The 23,237-nt window shown below is 39.9% G+C and overlaps 2 protein-coding genes across 2 annotated transcripts in view; one reads left to right on the forward strand and one right to left on the reverse strand.

Moving 5' to 3' along the window:
- The window catches only part of veph1 (ventricular zone expressed PH domain-containing 1), an 87,821-nt gene that overhangs the window by 21,272 nt on the left and 43,312 nt on the right, over positions 1–23,237 (forward strand). Inside the window, exon 5 of the mRNA XM_034701686.1 lies at positions 21,841–22,004. Within this exon, the coding sequence (XP_034557577.1) occupies positions 21,841–22,004 (164 nt within the window). The remainder of the gene's footprint in view (positions 1–21,840; positions 22,005–23,237) is intronic.
- On the reverse strand, positions 530–8,977 carry ptx3a (pentraxin 3, long a). The gene is made up of 4 exons (XM_034701687.1): positions 8,541–8,977; positions 5,888–6,047; positions 5,096–5,577; positions 530–2,349 (listed from the first exon to the last, which is right to left on the reverse strand). The coding sequence occupies exons 1-4, from the start codon at positions 8,677–8,679 to the stop codon at positions 1,688–1,690; spliced, it is 1,443 nt and encodes a 480-aa protein (XP_034557578.1). The 5' UTR covers positions 8,680–8,977; the 3' UTR covers positions 530–1,687.

Genomic DNA, 23,237 nt, shown 5'->3' on the forward strand with positions numbered 1-23,237 from the left:
TCAGGCTCAAACAGACAGATCTCTGCTGCACACGCCTTGGCTCCACCAGCACAATATATCAGGGCCCATCCAGACGGTCTTTTGGCTCCACATTCTACAATGGGAGGAGGTGCAGTGTACATATTAATATACAGTCAACGTATGGATTACTTCAGATTCTTCCGTCATTGATGGGAGATTAGCTGTCAGGGCTACACTTTACAGGTAACTTAAAATGATTAAAATGTCAGAAGCTATTGATTTACAGAGAAAAGGAAGACGTACTCTTGGATATAGAAGTGTGGGGCTGACATACTGCAGCTAATTGCACATTTACTGCCGGTGTGGAGGTTTGATGTCCATCTTTCTTTGTCTGAATGTCCTTGAGCAAGACATTAAACCACAAGCTGCTCCAGATGTGGAGGCCTGCATTCTACAGGGTAGCTTCTTTGTGAGCATGGAAGTGCATGTATGATGGGTAATTGAGAGCATTGTATAAGTGCTGTACTTGATGCGGACTCGTAGATGCTACAAATCAAGCAAAGGAATGTAATAACTTGAAATGTTTATTCAAACTTCACTCTCCATTAACTCAGTCATGTTAAACAAAATATATTTATATACAAAATACATTCAGTTTCACCATTTCACAAGAACAAAAATAAAAAGGAATTTACAGTATAATACAAGACAGCTTAGCTCATCAAAGATTAGATTATGTAAACATTGTCCTCAGTTTTGTTTATCACATACAAAAATCAAATCTCACGTTACAAATAAAACAGTTTTACTCTTATCACTATGCAGTATCAAAAAAAGAAGATTCAACATTATCCTACCTTAAGAGACCTACTGACAGGAACTAACAGAGTAGAGCAGGAATTATATGAAGAAAATAATGTAAACACTTTGATGACTACACGGTTGAAAGATCTGCTTTTAAAAGGTCACAAAGTCAATGAAAAAAACAAAAACAAAGATGAAACAAAAATGTCTAGTAAGGAGGTTTTTCTGCAGGTGCTTGCTGACCATGCTTGAAATTAAAGGAAGTCCAGCATTTTAAGATCAAAGAGGGTTAAATATGTCACACTAGTAGGGTAGCTCTTCTTTTAGTTTTGCCTGCAATAATGCACATTTAAATTGTATTATAGTTATGTATTAGCTGTTGATTGACTGCAAAAAAATGCATCAAAAAAGACCTTGGATCCTCAGTAACCAGATGATCCCTTGTATCAGTTTGTGACCTCTGGTTTTGCTCGCCTGCATGACTGTCTGCTGATTGCTGGCTCAGAACCCGCTCACTTTAACAATAAACTCTTTGTCTTCCTGGCAGTCTAATTAAGTCTTTGGTGAATGCTGCTTTTCCTGCTACAATACAAGTTTTCTCATTTGAAGGCACGTCAGTGTTTGAGTGAGTGTGTGTCTGTAAGGCCTCGGTTCAAAGGGTCATGTTACAAAAATAAACCTCTGTCTCACACTGGATTGGCTTTCTCTCATTGGAACATGTCCAGTATAGTTCAATGCAGCATTTGTGTTCATGTTTAAATAGATGATGGAGATGCTGGAGGATATAACATACACATTACTATTATGACAAAGAATGATGATGAAAGTTTTCAGTATGAGCATGAAAGCTTATCACAATGTTGCTGATATGACGATGATGATTCTGATGAAAAATTTCACCACAAAGACATGAATGAACCTGTTAATTGACAAACTGTGCACCTGCATGTGGTACCATCTCTGTCACTCCCCACGCCACCACATTCCCTCTGTGCTCACAGCCCTGGCCTTCCTGTGAAGCAAGCTGGGAAATTTCTTCCTCTGACAGCACCCTGTCCCACATGTTCACTCCAGTCATCTTCCCTGTGAAGGCGATTTTGTGATCAAATCCCCTCTCAAACCCTGGCACCCCACTCCCGATGCTTGCAGGCGGAGAGCAGCAGCCATTCCTTTCCTGACCCAGCTGTAGTGAACCTCCATCGGGTAAGACATGTCCCTCAGCCACTCCAGGGGTGGACGCCACTTTTCTCCCACCTGCCCACAGGGACGCCAACCCCTGATTGGACGACCAAGCCCCGCACAAGTGGATCCACTCTGATGCGCTTGGGTTCACCACATTCTTTGCCTCCACCAGGTGAGCCTCCCCTCCAATGGTAAAGAGTGCAGAAGTCTGGGCAAGCAGCAGCTGAATCTCATATGGGTTACGCCGGTTTCCATAAGAGAAGAGCACGGTTTTGTTGGAGACAGCTGTTGGCTTCACCCACATACAGACAGTAAAGGAGGAAACGGAGAGAGGAACCTCTGGCATGACCGAGGTGTAGATTTGACGGGAACGCATGGGGAAGAGGAGGGCCATGTCACAACCTGAAGAACAAGAAGATTTGATTGTGGTTAATATTAACTTCAAGTTGTGTTTTTTATTAGTTTGAGCTAGAATTTCCTTTATGAAAGCTTGTCACATGGACAGAGCCAAAATGACATGCACTCAGCCATCAATAATAAACCTATTTTTATAAAGCTTTAAAAGTTATATAGATTCCGTTTGGAGAGGTAAGAACCCAGATGAACCAGGCATGATGAAGATGCCTAAGGTACCAGAGACTTAAAATAGTTAACAAGTTCTTGAAACTGGATTAAGCTTTGGTGCTTGGTTCCATGATCTCTTGATTGCTTATATTTTTAGAAAATGGTCAAGATGGTTCAATTTTCAGGACAGTGTGTGAAAATTAGAAAGTTCTTGTTGTTCAACTGGAAAAAGGTTTCCAGTTTAATGAACTTTAGAGTTCTTGTGTGCATCTTGAGCAGCTTGTTTATTTTAAAACACTTCTAGGTTGGACAAGAAGATCTAAATTTTTGAATATGATGTTGCATGTGAGGAGTATGTTAATATAGAAAATGTGGATGTTCCAAGGCTACTAATTTGCTTGCCATTTAAATGCAAATTTATATTCTGACCACCCGATAAGTCCGAAGGTAGGGAAAAAAAATAATAAGCTCAATGTATTTAAGATGGCTAAACATGGTAACACAGAGTCTGCTGGTAAACAATGTCAACGGTTTGGCTAAGTGAGGCTAATGTTAGCATAGCTAGGAGCACCAGCCTCCAGTCCGTTCACATGCCCAATCCAGTTAACCAGACACAGCCTTCATACAAGTTCAAGTCAAAATATGTCAAAGTGCTCTACTCTATGAGATGCAATGTGTCATCTATAATTGTTTACAACTTGATAAAAGTCGTCATCAACTGGAACTGTAGCTGTCGATAGCAACGGGAGGCTGTGCTACACATAAGACTCAACATATGCCTGAGATTTCAGGCCGACATTAATTAGATATAGATAATTAGTTGAGCAACATTTAATCCTGTGGTCGACATCCCTAATAAATTACAATTGGTCCAAAAATTGAACCTTGTGGAACTCCACACAGCTAACGTTGAAAACTTGACTGAAAAAGTTTCAAGGATTCAAGATTTTGTATTGTCATACCAACGTTAAACAAATACAAAGCTACAATTTGGTAAAATTGCTCAAATCTGTCTTACATTACCATGTTGTTGTACGGCTGCATGGGAAGATTGGAACTGCTCCATATTTAAGTGCTTTATTATTTCATTCAATAATATGGATCAACGTCTTTGTCCAAATTAGATTGGATACACTTGTTAAGTCATGCTGTTCTCTCTCCTGACTATCAGCCCTGTGAATGCTGTTTGCAAAGGCACATTCAGGTGGCACCATTAGTAACGGAGGTTTTAGTTGAAAAAAAAAAACAGTCATGGTTCAGTTGACGGTCAAGTGATGAGATCATAAATCTAAGGATGTTTTTTCCTGCCTCATCAACGCACAAACACACCACCCTATCTAGGTCAGATAGTTCATTATTTTGTTCTGTTTAATTTGATTGTTCTCCCTCTTTTGGATCATCAAATATACTCAAACTCTCCAGTACTCCCTTAATTTTTGTTTTGGTAGTATTTGGGTGTATTCCTCTGAAAAAAAGCAGAGTGAACTGTTTTTTATACTGAGCTTTGTTGGAGGTTTAGTAAACAGGGGTGCTTGTGTTTGCGAATGGAGAAATGTTTGTTCAATTCAAGATAAAGACAGCGCTCACTTATCATTCAGGCCTGTTGTTACATTTTCTTCAGGTTTCTGCCACTCAGAAAATAACAATGGAAAAAGGCGCTTTGGACATGCTGAGTGTGTGTATGTGTGTTTGTTCATGATAGTTTCCATCTGGTTCTGCTTTCCCAGGGAGCTTTGGTGTGGTTTATGTGGTGACCTGCTCATGATTAAACTTCCCTCTGCTCTGTATGTAGGGCACTTTACATTTTTGGGACTGTAAAGGTGTATGAGCACTACATGAGTAATGAAGCCTCTCATATTTGTTGCTATTTTTATGTGAATAATTCCCGGAAATTAATTTGTCCCACCTAAAACATGGGGTCCCTGTGTGGGATTAAACTCCTTTGTTTTATTACTCACTCTTCGTCACTTAATCTCTGAAGTTACATTGTAATTAGTCACAGTTTAGTTTAAGGGTAAACCCCTTACTAGCTTGTTAACTGACACCACATGCTGTCGTGTGAGAAGACTTGGTGTCTTTTTTGTCTCTGAACATCTACAAGTCACTTTAAGCATCTGTCTATGAAAAGAGCTGCAGGCAAAGGATGGATTGATAGATGAGTTCTCACTGAGACTTTAAGGATTTTTTGATCCAACAAAATGTGTTTTGAATAAGTGTTAAACAAACAGGACTAACTCAATAAGATTGCCCTTCTGCTCCATATTTCATGTGTCTGTCTGGACTGAGACTAATATTACAGGAGGGGATAAGTTTCTACTTGAAGAAGACTACATGCCTGGAGACAGTAAGTGGAAAAGGGTATCTAGAACAAACATTTTCTGCACGATTAGTTATCCAGGATCAAGGCCTGACAGAGGAGGGTCTCATTCTTTTACTTGAAGCGTGACCTGAATGTGTCAATGCAAAAACAAGTTGAAGGTGGGAAGTCATTTGGGCGGCTCCGTAGAGCAAGGTTAAGACAAATACAGAGACCAACAGGTAAAGACAGACGCAAAGATTGCTGATGGTGAGATGGATGTCTTACCTGCGGGAAGGTATCTTTGCCTTGATGACCTCAGCACCTCCTCCTGCTCCATCCTGGTCTTTTGCAGCGCAGCCAGAACCGAGTCTTGTGATACACCTTGTGATGTCACATCTTGTGATGTCACATCTTGTGATGTTACATCTTGTGATGTTACCTCTTGCTCGTCAAGCCCAGCTCCTCTGCCGTCTTGAAACAGGAATCCTGTCTTGGAACTCCTCCCTATCCCGGCTCCTGGGCTGAAGCAGCTGGTCTCCAACTTGGCGAGTCGGGTAGCTTGGCTTCGTGATGCAGTGAGGAGCAGCTGTAGCGTTCCCTCAAGGTGGTTTGAATTCCCAACAGAATTCCCTGCAGCAGTAGAAGTCTGGTCTTTGACTTTGAAGCGGTCCATGGTTTCTTTTAGGCGGCCCTCCAGCTGCAAGGCCATCCTTCTTCCTGCTGTTTCCACAGCAACACCACAGGAGCCACCATACTGGGCTACAAACCTGAGGGGAAGGAGCAATGTAAAATACATGATCACCTGTGGATCTTCAATCAGCAACCAAGAAGGACCCAAAGTAAGATTAAGAGATTCCTTTACTTGTCCCACAACGGGGAAATTCAAATATGCCTGGAATCAACCTGGCCACCCCTTCACTAATGTTACGTAGAGCTATGAACACTGTTAAGTCATTGGGCAGATACTGCTAACATTTAAGATTGTGGTTGAGTTCCATTCTCTCAGATCTTATGATTACAATTTCTTTATATATTATGAACAAATGTCCCCTCATGTGGGACCTTCCTCCAACCAACCTGAGCATTTCCCCACGCAGCGATCCCATCTCCACTTTGATGATGTCATCGGCATATTGAAGCATCATATTCTCCCTCATTTGACTGTTCTCCAGCATCGAGAAGACTTTGTCCCATTTGGTCAGGTCTCGAGAACTGCAGGGAGCCGAGGTTGGTGTTGCTGGAGAAAAAGAAAAAATAAGATATGTATGTTTTTTTTGCTCCTTAATTATCCTTGTCTTGATTCGATTTAGGAAATGGTCAACTGCAATCTTTGGAAATGAAATTCCCTTCATATTTTGGGTGGATGAAAAGATGAGTCACGTATAAATTAATTGAAAGCTCAATCAAAAAGGCCTCTGGACTTCTAAGACATCAGGAGAGTGGCTACCTATTTTCAATGCACCAATCGATGCACCAACAACTTTGACATCATGAATTTGACACTGATGAAAAAAATGAAAATTAGATAATTCTCAGGCAAGTCCTACAGTTTTAAGGAGCCTCTTCTTTGCTCTGATTCTAAGCAAATATATGGACCCTGTTATTTTTCACTTCAATCATCAATTTTTCTATTCCATGTTCAGATTTTTACTGGTTATGAGTCTGAGTTGAACTACAGACTGTGACTCAAACAGCAACCATCCTGCTCAAAGGTTTGTAAGAGAATACCCTCTATTACTTTGCACTTTACAAAATGTTCCTGGCTCAGAAATGTCCAGGATATAAACTCCTTACCTTATCGCCTGTCATCCTGTTATAAGTCTTTGTATTCTGCCCTTCTATAGAACAAAGGGAATAGAAAAGTGAATTGCTCTTTCAGTGTAGTCATTTACCATATGCTAGGGCAGATGTGGCCTCAGAGAGGGCAAGCAAGAAATTGTGCAGATTTGGACACACTATGATATCCTTAGCTTGAAAGGAACCTAAAGGCAGCATATGTAAAGAGAAAAACAGAAAGCATGAAATCCGTAGGATGCTGCAGGAAGAGGAAGCAAAGTGGTAAGGGCAGAGATAAGACCATGAGAAAGAAACAGGACAACTGACTGGTAAACCACTGTGCTTTTCCTGCAAGTTTATCTGGGTTTCTGCCTCAATAAGGAGACAGAAACAAGGAACAGGAAATGTTCTTTTAGACTGCAAGAAAAGAAAGGAAGGAGAGAAAACAATGGTAGAATGAAACGTAGAGGAATGAGGGTGAAACAGCCCAGGAGTGAGAATATGTCTGACACTGTTCTGATTAGAGTTTAAGCCTTTCAAGCTCTGTTTATACCTGCTTACTTCTGTTAGAGGAGCTTTATCACAAGGCTGCAGGATATGTTTTGGCTGCCTCCCCCGGAGTCAGTTAGACAGAGGGTTCACGTACTCTGCTCCCACTGATTTCTACGGCTAAAGCACATGTCTGCCAGAGGGATTTTGATGGATGTGGCTTTAAGTAGGGTGTAAAATGACCTGCGACAACTTAGGCTTGGATTCTTGACCCTTTGTGGGAGTTAACTTCTGAGTTTGAGGGCTTGTTACAGCAATTCTGCTACTGCACTTACCTCATTTTATGAATTTTGTAGAGATATTGGCCTTTTTTAACATGTTGAGCCTTGGTAAAACAAATTCCGGCCTCAGATTCATTGTCATCTGCAGGCAATGACTTAGCACTCTCTCTCTCCTTCATCACACACCTGCATTAACCTGTGATTAAGTCACATGAGTAAGTTTATGACTTCTCCTGTCCAGCAAGCCACCTTTTCCCTATTTGGCAGCCAGAAACAACCTCTTCCCCCTTTACTGTTGCAATAATGAGCTTTTTTGTTTTTTTTGATACTCTTTGTTATAAGTTCAATCCACTCTTGATTTTTGCCTTGAATCAGCTTTAATCACTTTGCATACTGTGCCCAGAGCAAACATGTTATAGAGCTGCAGTACCCCCTGCCAGCTTTGAAACAACAAACAAATGCAAAATGCAACCACATGTGCTCTCACTTTCTCTTGCACGTCCATACTGAAACTGTTATGCTTTCCAAAACAGCTGACAAAGATTTTAATGATGCACCGAAGTGTTATGCAGCGATCGGTGGCCAGTCATTCATGCTGTAATATGTGTTGATACTGGTCGGCGGATGAGAAAGCCCTCTAATTTTCTGGCTCAGCATATTCTTTGATCCTGCGTGTCTCCTGGACCAACTGTGTGACTGCCAACTGTCTGTATACTGTACACTGCGGTACTTTTTAACTCTTCTCCAATTGTGTTTCTGCGTTTCGAAGGGACATTTTGAAACATAAAATATCAAACCTTTACATATCTAACAGCTAAATCAAGGGTATGATGGCAGTGACTGTCTGGAGAACATCAGAAACACCATCAACAATTAAAATTGTGACGCCACTGAGTCAAAGTGCACAGTAAAGTAACTGGACCCCAACTTTTTCTTTCTTTTGAAACTTTTTTTCCCTCAGTCATTGTATTGTAACATTTTCTTTGTCGATTTCTTCCAGAGTGAACATTTCAGGACACAAAATCAAATGTCCTGAGCTCACCTCTCTTGCAACCCCAAGCAACAATCCTACAAGAAATCAATTTCACGCTCAAGAATTGAAGTAAATCTGAGAATCTTAATCAGATAAATAATTTGTTCCAGTACACAAACACACACAGACACACACTCATATATATACTCACGTTCTGGCGTATCTCCCTCTGTGATTTCATTGTAGAAGGGGTCAGCGTAGTTGACCTCAATATCATCCTCGTAGGCGAGCAGCAGACACACACACGCCGACAGCATGCACACTGCCTGAGGGAGCCTCCACCGAAACATGCTGCGTGTGTGAGTGAACGTTTGAGGACAAATGAGTGTGTCTGGTAAAGCTTCAGGTCTTCAGCTCCTCTACCTATCTGGTTATCTGAGAACGTTTGTGTATATGTGTGTGTGTGAGCTCTAAGAGAAGGTAACAGTCAGTCTGGCTGTGTGTGTTTGGTCTGTCTCTGCTGCTTCCTTCTGTCTGTCTTTCTACAGGGCTGCAGGTCCACCACTCTCTTTTTCAAGCCTTCACGCTCTCATACATTATTGTCCCTCCTCCCTAATGACTACCCACCCCTTGCACTTTTTCTTTCTCCCTCTCTCTTTCTCTCTCTCTCTCTCTCTCCTCTCTCTTTCCTTCTCGTTAAATGCTGAGCAATCCTTTGGCAGGAAGCCCAGCAGTGTAGAGTACTCCAACCAGAGAGAGGGGCTGCTTTGGACACACTCATGCACGCACGCACGCACACACACACATACACACACACACACACAACACAATTGAATTACCATACAGAACTTAGCATTGATTTACTGTATTCATCCATAAACTTGCAGCCCTTAGACCTGCATACTGTTTCCTTAAAGGATAAATCTGCTTTATTAGTACTTTAATTATACCTCAGTAGCTTTGTTCATTAGTTCTATAAGTTGAGATAACTCACCACAGTAAATGCTAAGCTGTGGAAAACAGCGAACTCAGCCTAAGCCAGAAACACAAATCCTACATATTGTTAACAAGCCAAAAGTGTAGGAAGACACAGCATTATTAATGTGAATGTTAAGTAACACAGTGGTGATAACTCACTTGTTGAACCATGAAATCTGTGTGCTGTGATATGTGTCTACCAAGCGGCTACATCCAGTCTTAAAATATAAAGCCCATGCGGAAGTGCTGGAAACTGCAGTTCATTGAGCGTCCACTAGAGGCTGGCTGCAGAAACACTGGAAACCACATACACACCCATTCGAATAAGACGATCTTTTCAGCAATAATAAACATGTTTACAGCCTGGCTCAAAAAATGATTTTAGTCTGAATAGCTAATTTCTCTTTCGACACAATATTTTTATAACTCGTTATTTTTGAAGATATTAAACATACGAGTTTTGCCCAAATGAGGACATGGCTGACTTGATTGACAGGCGGGCACCATGTAGCTGTTGGTGAAAAGGCTAAAAGCCCTTCTTTTTATCTCACACTAGCTCGGACAAAGTTAGATTTTGTTCAGTGTTTCCAATATGGCACCCACCGACGATAGGCTTCAAGCAGCACTTCAGAAACAGATGGGTGATGTCACAGATACTACATCCATTTATTGTACAGTGTATGGTGTCTACTGATTGTATCATGTTATTTTTTGACTTGTCCAAATATGTCTGATCATGTAACAGCTCGAGGCTCTGGGCTGTGTTGTTTTCAGTGATGCTGTCCCCAGCTGCTTATTGAATCAAGTTTTTCAAAATGAAGGATGTCATTAGCAAAATGAGAAAATCCTCTTCTGTTCAATTGGTTTCACTTATCAAACCTCGATCCAAAGCTGTTTAATCAAAATATGAGAATCTGCTTTACCGAGATTGGCTTCAGATCGCAATATTTATTATGTTTTGTACAATAATACCCACAGAAGACATCAGTCTTCATGAAAATATGTAATAAACTGCGATCATCCTGCAAACTTTATACTAATCCTTATGTATACGCTAACCCTAAACATAAGCTCTTTTTGAACCCTAAACCTTAACCCCCCTTGTTACACCAAAGTTATAGATGAAATCACATGGGAAATATCATTTGAAGAAGTGCAGGGATGTTGAAAATATTTGCAAAATGTCCATACTTGTGAAAACATTTGGCTCGATGTAGAGGCAGTGTGTGTGTGTGTGTGTGTGTGTGAGCGAGGCAGTGAGTAATGCGTCGTTGGAGGTAGCCTGCATGTCGTAATCAGATATAACTGCAGCTCCTGCGACTCACAGAGAGTAGAAGAGAGGGGGGAGGGGGTAATGGAAGGAGGAGGAGGAGATGGAGGAAGCAGGGAACATAAACTTTTCTTGGTTTTTGCCCCATACTGAGACGGTGTGTGTGTGTGTGTGTGTGTGTGTGTGTGTGTGTGTGTGTGTGTGTGTGTGTGTGTGTGTGTGTGTGTGTGTGTGTGTGTGTGTGTGTCTGATTGTGTTTGCGTGTTGGGGGAAGTTTGAATGGAACCCAGACATCAGGGGTTTCTGAATGCTTTATTGTTCTCCTGCTTTGCTCTGTTTGTTTATTTATTTATGTATTTATTGTCAGCCTCACCATGTGTGTTTGTGCACATTGGCGTGTATATACTCCATCTGCTTTTATATGGCATGAGTGTATGTCCTGTATATAATGTGGTGTGGATGTATGTGTAGTTTGTGTATGTATTTTCATGTGGATGGAAATAATAGCTTCCTCATGAGATTTCAGGATTTCCCCTCTCTCCCACTCTCATTTCATTCCCCTCCCTCCAACTGTCTGTCTGCCAGTGTCTCTCTTTCATTGTGTGTTTTCCTCTCTGAGCACCTACTGAAACAAACACTTGTTCATTTGTTATCTCAGTAGAGAACGCCTTTCATTCAGACAGCTACAGAGAGAGAGAGCAAGTTGTGGGAAAAAATGTGGGATGCAGCAAAAGTGCATACAGTGCCTTTTTGAAAGTGTTGAGTTCAACTTCTTTGCAAGAGTTCCAGTCTGATAGGTTTGTGTTAGACAGTTCTTATGGTATCATGTACGGCAGGTTTTGTCTCTGCAAAATATTCCACAATGCATACAAGTCTTTTGTTTGGTGCAGTTGCTGCAGTGATTTGTTTGGGATAATAAAATATTCAGTATGAGCATCAACTGATTGTTGCATGTGAGGCAAAGAAAACAGCCAGAATACATACAGTTACAAGTGTGTTCCTGATATGTTGAAGGGAAATAGTTAAGTTTGACAAATGAGTAACAAACAGAGACTTAAACATCTCACCAATAGACTGTATAATAAATAGACGACCCTGTTTTGAAGCCTATCGTCCGCAGGTGCCATGTTGGAAATGCAACCTAACTGCTGTCAAGCTAGTGTGAGGTAAAGGAGGAGGGCTTTGAGCCTCCTTGCCAACAGTTACAGTTTTCCCACCTATCTGTCAAGTCAGCCGTGCCTCTTATTATGCAAAACTTGTATTCTTTTTATCTTACAAACTGCTGAGTAATGAAACAAAATGAAACTTTCAGGTTCACATATTTCATATCAATATCATCATTCTTTATGAGCAGAAAAGCCAGCAGACTAAAGGCCTCTCTATTCCACACTTCTGCATTGAATACAGAGGACATGTCAGAGGAGATGAAATACACTGCAATGTGTGGGGATCCCATAAGTGCTGTAAATGCAGGAAATACAATGCCGCCGAGTGGACCAATCACAGGGCTTGTGGTTCGTGTCGATTTGAAGCATAGTTAGATTTTGGAGGAGGTGCGCGCCGGCTACATGCGTCGGCCTCTGCGTAGATACGAAAGCTGTGTAGGCTACATAGCGTTTTAAGTACAAATCAGGCTTAAGTAACGACTAAGTAAATTATATGACTTATTAGACTTTTACTTCTTTTCAAGCTGAAATGCATTTGCATTATATTTAGTATGGTGCTTATGGATGAAACTGAAAATCTGGAAGGTAATCTCTAAATCATAATGAAAAAAAGAGAAAACATTTTTGGGAACAAAAACAAAACGTTTAAGAATTTGCCAAGTCCACATATTTTTTAAGTCAAGGATTAACGGAACAATGGATACATATGCAATAGCTGGTACTTTGATGGTAAAAACCTGTTCTCATCAATTAATGTCATGCTAACTTTACAGTACTTTTGCATGTTTTCCCCCTCTGGAATCAATAAGATTCATATTAAATAAAAGCAGTTTAACAACACTGCTCAGCATGAACTTCTAAGGACACAACTTTTAAAGCTCAGAGAACATTGAATGGGGGGCATTGGAGGACACCCATGTGTCCTTTAACTAAAAACACAGAAACAAGCAGTGAAAGCCTGATGAAAGCATTGACCTTCATCTTTCTATTGATTCCACATTTAAGATGTGAAAGAAACTGAGCTGATGTTCCTGGAATTTTGGCAAAAAGTGTGTGAATAATGTTTGGACTCTCAAGGAAAAACAAATTTTCCTGAATTAGGTCAAGTGTTTGACTCTAAATGACAGGGAAACATGCTGACTCTAAATGTTCAACTTGAACACAATTCTGTTTTTGACTTTGAGTTGAATATAGTTTTGGCTTAACAGGAACAACACATTTTAACTGGCCAAGAATGGTTCAATTGATTAAGTGTGATTCAGCAGTATCAGAAAATGTATTAAAACAGAGCTGTATTAGCACCTGGACCTGCACCTCACCATGTCTCCTCATAGAGAGGGAGTGCAGAGGCAACCCAATGTAAAACGAAAAAAAAAAACATGTGGGTAGGTACATAGTTTCTGTCTGCATGTCTGCAGAGTAAATGTTTCCACATTTTCTCTCACCTGAGGTTGGAGTTCAGCCAGCTGGAATCACATCATACATGTTTCCCTCACAGACCAGTAAAAAAAAAAAACACTCCAGTGTGTGTGCATGTCCATTATTTATGTTTGTATTTGGCCAATGTGATACTTTCTGGGGTAAAAGTGTCAGGATGAGGGGGTGTGGGACACAAGTGCGGACCACAGGGTTTCTTAAAGTTAATCGATCAGATGGAGAGGGGAAAACCAAAAAAAATAAGGCTAAAGAGACTCCAAAACCTAAACAAATGATGAGAGGAACTAAATCACTGCTGCAGAGCAACTGACTGGAACGAAGGTATGAGGGACACCCAGGAAAACCCTTTAGCGAAACTTAAGGGCTGCTAGAGACCTTGGAAGAAAACCAAAAGACTGGGGTAACAGCCAACCCAACTTCAATAACTATTTTCATATAAACCTAAACAAGGATTTTTGGTGCTTAGGAAAACTGTACAATGCAGAGATCACAGAGGAGCTCTTCTCATTAACTCTGAAGGTGAGCTAATGAGTTAGCACTGGGAACTGGACCCCAGGAGAATATATAAGCCTCCCACACCTGCTCCATATCAGGGTCAATTAGGCACGCACAAAAGTGAGTGTCCCTCATAAAAGTGTCTTGTTTTGATGAATTAAAAACACTGCAGATTGAAGATCAAATGTACAGTTACCTTGGAGGACTTCCTACTTCGTGCATCCATTAGTCACAACAGACGTGCAGAGTGTCCACTGCCTGTTTTATCAATAGAAAAAAATATATATAATAATAATGTTTTTGCTTCAAGCTGAGCATTGTGAGTTGTTTCATCAGCACTGCAGGAGGAACTTTACATTGCAACACAAAGTCATGAAAGGACAGGGGAAAGAAAAATACTTAAACAAAGAGGAAACTGATTGATGAACAGTGACATAGAATAAGTTCAGAGACATAGTTCCAAAATCATGTACAGCCTGTTTGGATCTTCAATACAATACTATACTATACATATATATGTATATATATATGTTTTAGACCTTGATCTGATTGAAATAGCTGATGGCTCTGTGTGTGCCCAACATGGTCTTGAGCACCACATACTGTACTTGTGCGTCATTGTGTCCGTGTCACTCTGCAATACTCCACCTAAATGCTAATAGACAGTGTGATCTAAGCTAGTCAGATTTCCTGTATGTTTTCTACTTGCTTGTCCACAGGGAATAATGGTGTCTCTGATTATGTTGTTAAATAAGAGCTGATTAATGTTACCATTGATCATACAGCACATATTACAAAGAAGAACAGCGAGGAGACGTCGGAGGAGATAGAATGTACAGCCGATGTACAGCGATTCCAGAAATGTTGCAAATGCAGGAAATATGAGGCAGCCCAGTGGACCAATCACAGGGCTTGTTGTCCACGTCATTTCAGTTTAGTTACATTGTGAAGGAGGTGCACATCAGGCTACGTGGCGTTGGCTCCTGCGTTGAATTAGGGCTACAGGAACCTACAGCGTACGCTATGGCGTTGATTTGATGCAGAATTATAATCCAGGCTTATGACCACACTTGTATTCAACTGAAAAGGCAAATTTATAAGGTTGTTTTCTGGAAAAAAAAATGACTGCATTTGACATTTGTTTAAAAAGATTGAAGTGTAAGAGGCCAAAGAAGGACACAGTGTGACATTAGTAAAGAACTTCGGAGAGGATCACACCTGGAATTGTTGGGCGTAAAATATTCCTCTTTTGTAGAGTGGTTGACTTTGGATAACAACGATTTCTTATTGATTAGAATTTATTGACTTATGACATAAAAAGTACAGATGTGTCCAATACAGCTCCCGCTGCATTTAATATCTCAGCAGTGTGATAGTCTTGCTGAGTAACTTTGTTTAGTATTCATTATAATCTAAAAATATGTTTATGATGCAAAACAAAAAGAGAGTTCAAGTCAAAGTGGAGCTCTCGTTTTTCACATTCAGACGGTGTGTGTGGATGAAGTTATCTGGGTGAAAGGACAGGCCGGTCTTAAAGTTAAGCTCTGCAGGAGAGACTGTACATGTGTAAATGGAGTTGGAGCTATAAATTTCAGTGGTGCACATCTGGCCTGCTGTTATGGTGTTCACTTTATGATTTAGGTATGAAATGTTTTTATGCATGAAACACTTTGAGTGTCGTGTGCAGGTGAGGAAAAAATGTTACATTCTTTCTTTGCACTTGATAACAAAAGCAGAGCTGGGCAGTCAGACTTCATATAGTCCTGAATACTGCATTAGGAGGAATAGCTGATCTTAAAAAATGCCTAGCATCTCTACTATATAAGCTGTCTGGGAGATGTTTGACTCCTGCTTCTTACATTTAGTTTTGACAGTTTCTCACTGCCCTCGCCCACCTGAGGTTATATCTTGCCGCTAAATATATGGCTTCCCAGACACACTGCACATACACAAATTGATAGCCGTAAGCTGCAAAAGAACATGTCTTAGTCGTAAAGCTATGCAACATCCCTCTGGATACCACTTGTGCTGATCTCTGCATTTTTTTCCCGTACAACAACCCCCTTGCATAAGAGTTCTGAGTTTAAGAGTTTATTTTGGCATGTCATGTACATCATACATATGAATGGAATGTTCCTGTCTTTGTCCAAGACAGAGCTGCTAACAACAAAACTTGATTTCTTTGTCAATGCACATGAAATTAGGAAAAGTAGTCAGTCGTAAGTTATGCTTTTTGCAAGCAACAAAACAGTTGGGTGTTTGCTATCAAGTGACTGGTTTCAGTTGGTAGCCATTTTTGTTGATGCAGCCATCAACACTTTGATGGCTGCATTTGACTTTGACACTGGTGAAGAAAATTTGCTGACATGTGTGTTTTTGATTCAGATCTCAGAGGGTGATTTTAACTTGGCTGCACTAGTCCCAGCACTGTGAGTGATACTTAAGATGTCTTAATGTCCACTGTGGTGGGTCCTTCATTTTGCAAAGATATTTTAAGACAGAATTGTTGTCAAACAGCCAATCAACAGTTTGTTTTTCAATCTTATTGGCCCTACAGAATATGTGATATTTGACTGGCCTTAAATGGGACATTTGGAAAACAGCGCTCCAAAAGAAAGCCATCATGTTCTCTGCTGCCTCCCTCTTCACTGAAAGTAACAATAGGTCTGAGTGATCAGTTTCTTCTCAGACTCCATGGAAAATATCTGAGAAACCTTTCAAAAATGTCACCGTTGTGCGAAAACAACAAAGGTTATTAAGAGGTATTTTGCTGAGATTTTTACATCAGGATGAGTGGGGCGTTTGCTGGAATGAAGGCATTAAGGTCAGATACTACACACAAACGCACACTCACACAGTAGGTGGCAACACAAAATAAACTTGCAGTGATGAGGGTGTGTGTAAAGCCTGTGTGTTAGATGTTCGGGCTCCAAAAGGTGAACTCTATAAATCCCAAATCTGAGTCCTTCTGTGTGGACATGTGCACTCCTGCCTCATGAAATTCCTCTGAACAGAACTGTAAAACTAAAAACTTTACAGGTATAACTTGCTCGTGTCTTCTGTGTGTGCACTGTATCTGTCTCATCTTACAGTGATTTGTGTGGTTTAGTGTAGAGATGGGTGTGTCAGTGTGATATTACACAGTGTGAGCTATGACTAAATTAGGGAAGAGCGGGGACATCAGAGAAGATGACCACTCTTCTTCTCCTCCTTTGTCTTTACACAGAGTTTACAGAACAGTCAGTTCTTTCCACTGATAAGTTAAAGTCATCTGTCGCAGGGTTATGACTGTGATTAAAGTGATTTGTCGATGTGTTTCACCTGTAGTTTGACAACTTTTTTTTAGTTACTGCTGCAAGATTTAATGAAATACCATAGGTTCACATCATGACCTATGAGCTGTTTGAAATGTGGAACAGAAAAAAATACTCTAAACTGTTAGATTGCATACTTTGATGTTAGATATCAAGGTTCAAGGTTCAAGGTTCAAGGTTCACTTTATTGTCATTCAGTCACATTTAAAAACATGAAGGAACGAAACACATTACTCAGGTCCAGCAGCATACAGAATAGATAACAAGCTAAAAGTAGACTCTACAAATAAAGAAATAAATAAATAAGTAAATAAATAAATAAATAAATAAATAAATAAATAAATAAATAAACACATAACCTAAAGCCTACAGTAAGTAAATATAAAAACGTAGTTTAAAACCAGCGAGAAAGTGCAGTAATGTGTGCATGCAGTCACAGCGGTAAAGTGCAATGTATCAATGTAAAACATTCATGCTGTTAAGTTAACTGAATGGAAATTAAGCAGAACTGAATTCTTTCCAACCACTTTGGTCCAGATATAATTTATCTGCAGTTATTGCATAGATTTCTGTTTGATTTTAACATTTTCCATTGATTGATAAATCACCTGACTTTGCTGATCCCCTAGACCAACGCTACCTCTAGCCATAACTTTGATCTCTTAACTTTGCATCATTTGCTTTGTCAGGTACTTTGACTTAACATCTGCAAAGCTCAATACTCTTCTCTCAGCTTTACTTTGGGATTGCATCAGTTAGGGAGTTTAAGCCTGAAACAATAATAAAAAAAGCTGAAGAGCATCGGCAGGATTGCACTTTTATCAAGCGCCAACCTCTGGTGTTGAACAATTAAAGCTAGAGTGGTAGGCAAGGCAAGGCAAGGCAACTTTATTTGTACAACGCATTTCTTACATGAGGGCAACTCAATATGCTTTACATTAAAACATTAAAAGCATTGGAAACATTCAGACAGGCATAAAAGAACACAATTTAAATGACAAATATAATACAACAGAAAAAAAAGGAAAATTAAAAATATGCTAAAAATTACATTAAAATTTGCATTTAAAGTGAGTTAAAATTAGCTAAGATAGGAAGGCAGTGGCAAATAAAAAAGTTTTAAAAGTGTAGTTTCTCATGTGTCCACTTGAGGCTGGTTCCAAAATGCCAAGAATCCCCATTGTCACCTCAGTCCAATGCCCAGTTTTACGGTAAATTAACATTATTACGTACAAAAAATGTTAATTTCTTTATTTGTATGCACTATACAGGCGTGATTTTTTTTCTAGCTTGTCCATAAGAGGATATAAAGGCTAGGAGTTATATATAGATTGCATAACTAGAGGCGTTATTGAATTAACTTACAGGTGTTGCCGTGTTGACCGATAGTTAGGTTGAGTCATCATTTCAAATATGGTGACCACCATTGTTTGGCTTGAAAACCACTCTTCAGGAACTTTTGGATGACATCACAGAGATTAGATCAGTTTTTTTATACTGTCTATTGTTTTATTATATGTACTCCACTAATTTATTTGATTGGAATTAGTGCGCACTGAACTGCAGGTTAAATTGGTAAATGGACTTGTACTTATATAGCGTTTTTCTAGTCTTTCTGACCACTGAAAGTGCTTTTACTCACTAAATGTGTTTTTTTTCCCAGTCAAATGGTTAATATGATGTGAATAACATTAGCACACATGGACACAGAACTTGTTTCTCCATAGGTGGAAATGATTCATGGCTATTGAGAGTTTTGAGTTTAAGCTCTGCCAGTAATCTCTTTGTTGCTTGCTCATCAATCCACACTCATTGTTCCCATCTGTTCTTAGAGTTCTATATCATTTGACACACCTGTGACATCCTTAATTACACATACAGCTTAAAAATGTCACTTGTTCTACACATTCAATTTACAATGTGTTTTCTGGTGTTTGGTTCATCAAAGGACACAGAAGCCATTGTCTGTTTCTTGAAATGTCAGCGACTATGAACCTTCCATTTTAGAACAAAAGTCTTTGTTTAGAAATGTGAATCATTGAGAGATGTCTCATACGTGAGTCTAAGGCTGTTGAGTAATGCCATGGTTTTTGTAGGATTGCATGCTGATTTCCAAATGCCATTGAGTCCAGCCATGCGTCAGCCCTGACTTTCTTGTTACGTGTTTTACCATAATTACAGGAATGTTGAAATTTATTTCATCAACACAGATGTTGTATCACAAGGGGGGTATTCCAGTCTTATTTTCTAATTTTGCAACAAGAAGTCTCTTCATAGTAACACAGTCATTCTGTCCAAGGAAAGTGTCAATGCAGTGAGTTGTAAATGCAGCCCTATCTATTCCTATTCTGGTTTTTCCCTCTTAAAGTCACACATTTGAGTCTTTGTGGTTTTCACATTTATCTGCAAGAAATAGATGTCCAGTATTTGTCAGACTGTGATTTAACTGGCGCTCAAGTAACGAGAAAACCACATTAGCTCAACAATGTGGTCTGACTGTGTGTATGTGTGTCGAAATACACGTCTTCCTCAGCCAATCAAATAACCATTCCAGTAGTCTATACAGTTCAGGAACATGTCCTGGTTTCTGTTGGCTGAAACGTGTTATGCTGTTCTGGTCTGTATAGCATTATACAGAGAGGAGATATGGTCCTTGAAGCCTACACTCATGATTTAAACAATATGAGATGGACAACATGATAGAAATGCATGTCAGTAAAGGGGGATATGATTCAACAGCATCACTAAATGCAGACTTCAGAATCCTCATCCAGTTTACCTGACAATTATCTGAAACATTTCTATAAAAACTGAACATTATGACACTTATAGCCACAGGAATATTTTATGACTGTTATATTTAACTGTATTAGTTTGTGCTGTGGTTACTTAATTAATTGAAAAATCCTAAAAAAAAAAGATTTTTTACATCTTTTTTTCTTCAACTTTCACCAGAGCACATTACTCCAATCCTGGCCTCCCTCCACTGGCTACCTGTGCACTTCAGAGTCCATTTTAAGATTCTGTTATTTGTATTTAAATCTTTAAACGGTCTGGCCCCGCCTTACCTCTCTGAGCTCCTTCACCCCTATGCTCCTGCTCGGTGCCTCAGGTCAGCTGATCTGCTGCTCCTGGAGGTACCGAGGGCAAAACGGAAGTTGAGAGGGGATAGAGCTTTCTCTGTTGCTGCTCCAAAATTATGGAATGAGCTTCCCCTCCACATTAGACAAGCCTCCTCACTGTCCATTTTTAAAACTCATCTTAAAACCCATTTTTACTCCTTGGCTTTCAACCCTGCATGAGACTCAGCTCCTGTTTTAGTGTTTTATGGCTTGTTTTTATTTATTGTTTTATTGTTTTTAGTGTTTTATTATCCTGTGTTTTAATTGTTTTTATGCCTGCGTTGTTTGTCTATTTATGTACAGCACTTTGTTCCGGCTATGGTCGTTTTAAAGTGCTTTATAAATAAAGTTGTGTTGAGTTGAGTTGAGTAGCCTGTTTACGTACGTCAAACACGCTCCTGACATTGTTTGTCGTCCCCGGCTTCCTAGCACACAGCTGCAGCAAGTGGTCAGTCAACCCTGGCTAGCCAGTCACGCTTGTGCTGCTACATTAGAATCTACATCAGAATTGCTCATTTATGTGTATAGAGCAGCAAGAAATTCCTTTAGTCCCGTATTCATGGATGGACAGCGTTTAGTTGCTCTGTGGAACTAAAATCTCCCAGATATAAAGGAGCTTTACATGATGTATTCCATATAAGTGTGCAAAGTTAGGGAACACTTCAAATGTGTGAGCTCACATCATATACCAGCACCTGGAGTTTGAAGAAGCTGCCAAAAACATATGACCAACTCGCACCGCACCACTTTACCAAACTCCCAGACGATTCTGGACAGGCAAAAAGAATTTCAAGATTCATAGTCTTCTTCATTTTGATGGAGCTGCTCCTCTACTCGTCAATAAATGAGAAAGCGTTCTCCAATGCGAGTGATACTGTGACATCTCAGTGCAGCAATCTGACTACAGAGCATAGACCAACTTCCTTTTCAGCAAAATAATCTACCAACTGCTACTGATAGTAATCCCTAACAACAATTCGATGTTATGTTAAGCCTTCCATTATATGTTTAAGGATATCTTTGATTTTGTATTACCTGAACTTTTTGTTCTAACCATTTTACAACTTAAGTCACTGAAAATTGAGAGGTTCTAAAAACACTTTATTTCTTTAAGTTTAGCATAAAACAAACATTACCTTTTGTCTTAGCTTTGCCTCTGTTTTTTTTTCACTTTATTGCATTCATGTGAAAAACATTTTCAAATATGGAAGCTGTTTAAACCTAAACACATTTTCCTTTCATATCACATGATTATCCAAGGTAACTCTAACCCTATTTAACAGGGAGAGAGTTTGAATCAAGGATCGATTTTGAATTGATACTTTGCTTTAAGAATCAAATCAAATTGTGAGATATTGAAAGATTCACACCCCTGGCACTGCCATTCTAAACTTATGTCTTATCTTTTTGTACTAATAGTTTTTCCTCTTGATCAGATAGCAGAATATGATTATCCCTTTTTTGAATAGGTAGGTAAGACCGAAAGTCTTTGGGATTTAAACAAAACAAAACATAATCTCTCTACTCTCAAATTTCAGGCATATCATATTAGATTGGTTTTAATTGCTCCTTCTGTTATCTCTGGACTCAGAACCTTTCTACCCTGTCTAACAACCTTTTTGTACTCCAAAATCTAACCCCATTGTTGTGTCTATATGAAACTTGTCTTTGCACAGTGTTGAGTTTGGGTACATTGCATACCAAAATCCTCTGCGTCTCTCTCTGGCAGGTAACCACATGCTGTTACGAGTGTTGCCCTCAGTCTACCCCAGACAGCCAGACACCATCCACAGTCACCTGGGCAACCTCACCGGGATGATATCACAGCTGGAGTCCCCGGAGCAACAACACCTGATTAGACTCATTCAGGTGGTTGCAGAGCAGCATCCACTCGTGAGTGTTTTAAATTATGTTGATATTTAAAAGCATTTTGTTAGCATTTGTATTGTCAGGAATGGAATACATTTCAGCTGTATTATATAGTTACAGTATCTCACAAAAGTGAGTACACCCCTCACATTTCTTCTAAAGTTGATGCAAAAGAAAGTCCGCAAACAATTTGCTAAAGACAGCAGACTAAGGACATGGATTACTGGAACCATGTCTTGTGGTCTGATGAGACCAAGATAAACTTACTTAGTTCAGATGATGTCAAGCATGTGTGGCGGCGCCCAGGTGAGGAGTACAAAGACAAGTGTGTCTTGCCTACAGTCAAGCATGGTGGTGGGAGTGTCATGGTCTGGGTCTGCATGAGTGCTGTCGGCATTGGGGAGCTACAGTTCATTGAGGGAACCATGAATGCCAACATGTACTGTGACATACTGAAGCAGAGCATGATCCCCTCCCTTCAGAAACTGGGCAGCAGGGCAGAATTCCAACATGATAATGACCCCAAACACACCTCCAAGATGGCCCCTGCATAGCCAAAGGAGCTGAGGGTAAAGGTGATGGAGTGGCCAAGCATGTCTCCAGACCTAAACCCTATTGAGCATCTGTGGGGCATCCTCAGACGGAAGGTGGAGGAGCGCAAGGTCTCTAACATCCACCAGCTCCATGATGTCGTCATGGAGGAGTGGAAGAGGATTCCAGTGGCAACCTGTGAAGCTCTGGTGAACTCCATGCTCAAGAGGGTTGCGGCAGTGCTGAAAAATAATGGTGGTCACACAAAATACTGACACTTTGGGCCCAATATGGACATTTTCACTGGGTGTACTCACTTTTGTTGTCAGTGGTTTAGACATTAATGGCTGTACACTGACCACTTTACATTGTATCAAAGTGTCATTTCTTCAGTGTTGTTCCATGAAAAAATATAATTAAATATGTGCAGAGATGCGAGGGGTGTACTCACTTTTGTGAGATACTGTATATCGTTTTAATACATCATATTGTGAGGTGTCATGAAAATAAAGCACAATCCAACAACACCCAAACTCAGCCTCTTTGTGGATGACATAGGTTTCTATTTAACTTGGCTTTGCTTTGAAATGAAGCATGTGTTTGGTTGTTTTCTAACATTTCTTCCCATGAGTCAAGTTTAATTAGACATTTTACCATCTAACTGGGCCATATCCTGTTAAGAGTTCTTTTGGAGATGTAAAAAAGCCAAAGGAACGTAGTCAGAAG

This window comes from Notolabrus celidotus, chromosome 14 (genome assembly GCF_009762535.1).
Source record: "Notolabrus celidotus isolate fNotCel1 chromosome 14, fNotCel1.pri, whole genome shotgun sequence".
Classification (NCBI taxonomy): domain Eukaryota; kingdom Metazoa; phylum Chordata; class Actinopteri; order Labriformes; family Labridae; genus Notolabrus; species Notolabrus celidotus.

What these genes read in the sequence shown, in the direction of transcription:
- ptx3a (XM_034701687.1), bottom strand. Translation starts at nt 8,679, where the DNA reads ATGTTTCGGTGGAGGCTCCCTCAGGCAGTGTGCATGCTGTCGGCGTGT. An exon ending in AGAGGGAGATACGCCAGAAC is followed by an intron (nt 6,048 to 8,540) that starts GTGAGTATATAT and finishes CTTTTTCTCCAG; the next exon opens with CAACACCAACCTCGGCTCCC. An exon ending in GCAAAGATACCTTCCCGCAG is followed by an intron (nt 2,350 to 5,095) that starts GTAAGACATCCA and finishes CTTGTTCTTCAG; the next exon opens with GTTGTGACATGGCCCTCCTC.